Below are 4,602 nucleotides of genomic sequence, written 5' to 3'. Positions count from 1 at the left end.
GCTCCTGAGATGTGTTGGATGTCGAAATCAAAATCTTGGAGAGCTAAACTCCACCGAAGAAGTTTTCTGTTAGTTTCTTTGACGGTGTGAAGCCACTTTAGTGCAGCATGGTCGGTTTGCAGGTGGAAACGCCGTCCCCAAACATATGGGCGTAGCTTTTCCAGAGCGTAGACAATGGCATAACATTCTTTTTCAGTGACTGACCAGTTGCTTTCCCTCTCAGACAGTTTTTTGCTGAGAAACACTACAGGGTGGAATTCTTGATCAGGTCCTTTCTGCATTAAAACTGCTCCCACACCACGCTCGGATGCATCTGTGGTTACTAGGAACGGTTTGTCAAAGTCTGGGGCCCTTAGTACAGGGTCAGACATGAGTGTCGCTTTAAGCTTGTTAAAGGCCTTCTGACACTTTCCGGTCCACTGAACAGCATTTGGCTGTTTCTTTTTGGTTAGGTCTGTCAGTGGGGCAGCGATTTGGCTGTAGTGCGGTACAAATCGTCTGTAATAACCGGCCAAGCCTAAGAAGGATTGAACCTGTTTCTTTGACTTTGGGACAGGCCACTTTTGGATAGCATCCACTTTGGCCTGTAGGGGGCTGATAGTTCCTTGACCCACCTGGTGTCCAAGGTAAGTCACTCTGTTTAGGCCTATTTGACACTTCTTAGCCTTAACAGTTAGTCCTGCCTCCCTTATGCGCTCAAGGACTTTTTGTAGATGTTCCAGGTGGTCTGCCCAGGAATCCGAAAATATGGCCACATCGTCAAGGTAGGCGACTGCATATTCTCCTAATCCCGCTAGGAGACCATCTACAAGTCTTTGGAAAGTGGCGGGTGCATTTCGCAGCCCGAAAGGGAGTACATTAAATTCATACAGCCCGAGATGTGTGATGAAGGCTGACCTTTCCTTGGCAGATTCATCTAGCGGTACCTGCCAGTACCCCTTGGTTAAGTCCAAGGTAGAGATGAACTGGGCCCTTCCCAGTTTCTCTAATAGTTCATCTGTGCGTGGCATGGGATAGTTGTCTGGGCGAGTTACAGCATTTAGCTTACGGTAGTCCACGCAAAAACGTATTTCCCCATCTGGTTTGGGAACTAGAACCACTGGAGATGCCCATGCACTTTCAGAGGGGCGGATTACACCCATCTGTAACATATCCTGGATCTCCCGTTCTATAGCAGTTTTAGCTTGAGGAGCCACCCGGTAAGGTTGGACCCTAATTGGGTGAGCATTACCTGTGTCAATGGAGTGGTATGCCCGTTCAGTCAGTCCTGGGGTGGCTGAGAACGTTGGCGCGTAGCTAGTGCACAGCTCCTGGATCTGCTGTCGCTGCATACGCCCAAGGGTCATGGAGAGGTTCACCTCTTCCACACCACCAGCACATTTCCCTTCGTAGTAGACACCTTCAGGCCACTCAGCGTCGTCTCCTCCCTGGGCTGTAAACTGACAAACCTTTAATTCTCTGGAATAAAAGGGCTTTAGAGAATTAATATGATACACCTTAGGCTTTCGGTTGGAGGTGGGGAATGCTATGAGATAATTAACAGCTCCCAGGCGCTCCTGGACCACGAATGGCCCTTCCCACGATGCTTCCATTTTATGGGCCTGGAGCGCCTTTAAGACCATGACCTGGTCTCCTACTTTGAAGGAACGCTCTCTGGCATGTTTATCATACCAGGCTTTTTGCTCTTTTTGAGCATCCTGTAAGTTTTCTCTAGCAAGGGCTAAAGAGGTTCGGAGGGTGTTTTGTAGGTTGGTTACAAAGTCCAGAATGTTAGTTCCTGGAGAAGGTGTAAATCCCTCCCATTGCTGCTTTACCAACTGCAATGGCCCCTTAACCTCACGGCCATATACAAGTTCAAATGGAGAAAACCCTAAACTGGGATGTGGTACAGCTCTGTAGGCAAAGAGCAACTGCTGCAATACTAGGTCCCAATCATTGGAGTGCTCATTTACGAATTTACGTATCATAGCCCCCAAAGTTCCATTAAACTTCTCCACCATGCCATTTGTTTGATGATGGTAAGGAGTGGCAACCAAGTGATTTACCCCATGAGCTTCCCAAAGGTTTTTCATAGTTCCTGCCAGGAAATTAGTCCCTGCATCTGTGAGGATGTCGGAGGGCCAACCTACCCTGGCAAAAATGTCTGCTAGGGCCTGGCACACACTTTTAGCCCTGGTGTTGCTTAGAGCTACTGCTTCCGGCCATCGGGTGGCAAAATCCATGAAAGTCAGTATGTACTGCTTTCCTCTGGGTGTCTTTTTCGGAAAAGGACCCAGAATATCCACAGCTACTCGCTGAAATGGAACTTCAATGATGGGGAGTGGCTGGAGAGGAGCTTTGACCTGGTCTTGGGGTTTTCCCACTCTTTGGCACACCTCACAAGACTGGACATAGGTAGAAACATCCTTGCCCATTCCCTCCCAGTGGAATGACCCCCCCCAAACGGTCTTTGGTCCTGTTCACCCCAGCATGGCCACTAGGGTGATCATGGGCTAAGCTCAAGAGCTTGGCCCGGTATTTAGTTGGAACTACCAACTGTCTCTGAGGATGCCAGTCTTCCTGGTGTCCCCCAGAAAGAGTTTCCTTGTATAAAAGTCCTCTTTCTACAACAAACCTGGATCGATTAGAAGAGCTGAGAGGCGGTGGGTTGCTCCGTGCCGCCGTCCAAGCTCTCTGGAGGCTTTCATCTGCTTCCTGGTCGGTCTGGAACTGTTCCCTTGATGCTGGAGACATCAGTTCCTCATTGGATTGGGGACATAGGCTTGGTCCCTCTGGAAGCGATATAGGGGATGGAGCTGTTTCTGTTGACTGTGAACCGCTCTCCGCTGGTGCACTATGTTGGGATTCAGGCTCCGGCTGAGCCTCTTGTGTAGGGTTATCGGCTGCTGCCAGTTCAGGTTCGGTGGGGCCCTCTGGTGTTGAGGTTGCAAGTACTGGATTCAGTGCTGGCACGGGGTCTGGTGTTGGTTGTTTGGCTGGTTCCGGTTCTGGGACTGGTTCCGTCTGGGTCTCTGGGACTGGATCCACTACTGCTGTTGCAGACATTGGCCTGGGGTCCAGGTCCATCACCTCTGACTGGGTCCTGATAGAAGTTTCCGGAACAGAGCTAGGCCTCACGGCTTGTTTAGCCTGGTTGCGGGTGACCATTCCCACCCTCTTGGCCTGCTTCACATGATTGGCCAAGTCTTCCCCCAACAGCATGGAGATGGGATAATCATCATAGACTGCAAAAGTCCACATTCCTGACCAGCCCTTGTACTGGACAGGCAACTTGGCTGTAGGCAAATTGAAAGAGTTGGACTTGAAGGGTTGAATCGTCACTTGGATCTCTGGGTTGATTAAATTGGGGTCCACTAAGGAAGCATGGATAGCTGACACTTGTGCTCCGGTGTCCCTCCACGCGGTGACCTTCTTCCCACCCACACTCACAGTTTCCCTCCGCTCCAAGGGTATCTGGGAGGTATCTGGGCCTGTGGACCTCTGGTGTGATTCCGGTGCAATGAACTGTAACCTGTTGGGGTTCTTGGGGCAGTTGGCCTTTACATGCCCCAGCTCGTTACATTTAAAACATCGTCCAGCTGACGGGTCACCGGGGCGAGGTGGGTTGCTGGAGAACGGGGTGGTGGGACGATAAGGGGTCTGGAGGGTTCTTTGGGAGGTAGGTGGGGCTTTGGGCGGCCCCCGGTAATAGGGTGTGGTCTGGGGTGGTCCCTTCTGGTCTCCGCTCCAACTGCGACCAGTTTTCTTCTTCTCTGCCACCTCCACCCATCTGGCTCCAATCTCTCCTGCCTCAATTACAGTTTTGGGTTTCCCATCTAGGATGTATCTTTCTATTTCCTCAGGAACACCCTCTAAGAATTGTTCCATTTGCATTAGGAAGGGCAAATTTACTGGAGATTCAACACTTGCTCCTGATATACAGGCATCCCAATGTTTTACAATGTGGTAGGCATGTCGGGTAAATGACATGTCTGGTTTCCACCTTAGGGCTCTGAACCTCCGACGAGACTGCTCGGGTGTTATCCCCATTCTGACTCTCGAGGGAGAGAAACAAAGGGTTTGTGTGTCTGTCTGTAGTCGTCTTGGATTTAAACAGTTCATACTTGTTCATGTGTTCTTTAGGCATTTCAGCTGCCACCTCAGCTAAGGGTCCACTGAGCTGCGGCCTCAGCTCTACCATGTATTGGTCAGTAGAGATGTTGTACCCAAGGCAGGCCCTTTCGAAGTTTTCTAAGAAGGCCTCAGTATCATCACCTGCCTTGTAGGTGGGGAACTTTCTGGGATGGGAAGTGGTACCTGGAGAAGGATTGCTAGGGTTTGTTGGTATATTCTGCTGGGCCTTTATCCTCTCCATCTCCTCCACATGCTTCCTTGCCTCCATTTCCCTCTTGTGGGCAGCCTCCTGTACCTCCTTCTCCAGCCGCATGAGTTCTATCTGTCTTTCATGTTCCCTTTGTTTTTCCTCAGCCTGAAATTTGGCTAATTCCAGCTGTAGTCGAGCTGAGGATTTGGCCATTCTAACCTCTCTGTTTTTAACTAACTTTACACCCGAGGTTTAGAAATAAACAAACAAAACTTGGCTGTAAACTTTTGCTGTGCTGG

At 50.1% G+C, this 4,602-nt stretch overlaps 1 protein-coding gene across 2 annotated transcripts; it reads right to left on the bottom strand.

Annotated features, from left to right (window-relative positions):
* Positions 1–757: 757 nt before the first annotated feature.
* On the bottom strand, positions 758–4,076 carry LOC311514923 (uncharacterized protein). 2 transcript variants are annotated; one of them, XM_084617646.1, is made up of 2 exons: positions 2,615–4,076; positions 758–1,439 (listed from the first exon to the last, which is right to left on the bottom strand). In XM_084617646.1, the coding sequence occupies exons 1-2, from the start codon at positions 4,027–4,029 to the stop codon at positions 1,355–1,357; spliced, it is 1,500 nt and encodes a 499-aa protein (XP_084473772.1). In that variant the 5' UTR covers positions 4,030–4,076; the 3' UTR covers positions 758–1,354. The 2 variants fall into 2 exon arrangements, with proteins under 2 accessions (XP_084473772.1, XP_084473773.1); XM_084617647.1 differs by having other exon boundaries at positions 758–1,432.
* Between the last annotated feature and the right edge of the window lie 526 nt (positions 4,077–4,602).

This window comes from Lepidochelys olivacea (assembly GCF_965140295.1).
Source record: "Lepidochelys olivacea isolate rLepOli2 genome assembly, chromosome: 1".
Lineage (NCBI taxonomy): Eukaryota > Metazoa > Chordata > Testudines > Cheloniidae > Lepidochelys > Lepidochelys olivacea.
This window is presented reverse-complemented; position numbering and strand designations above follow the sequence as displayed.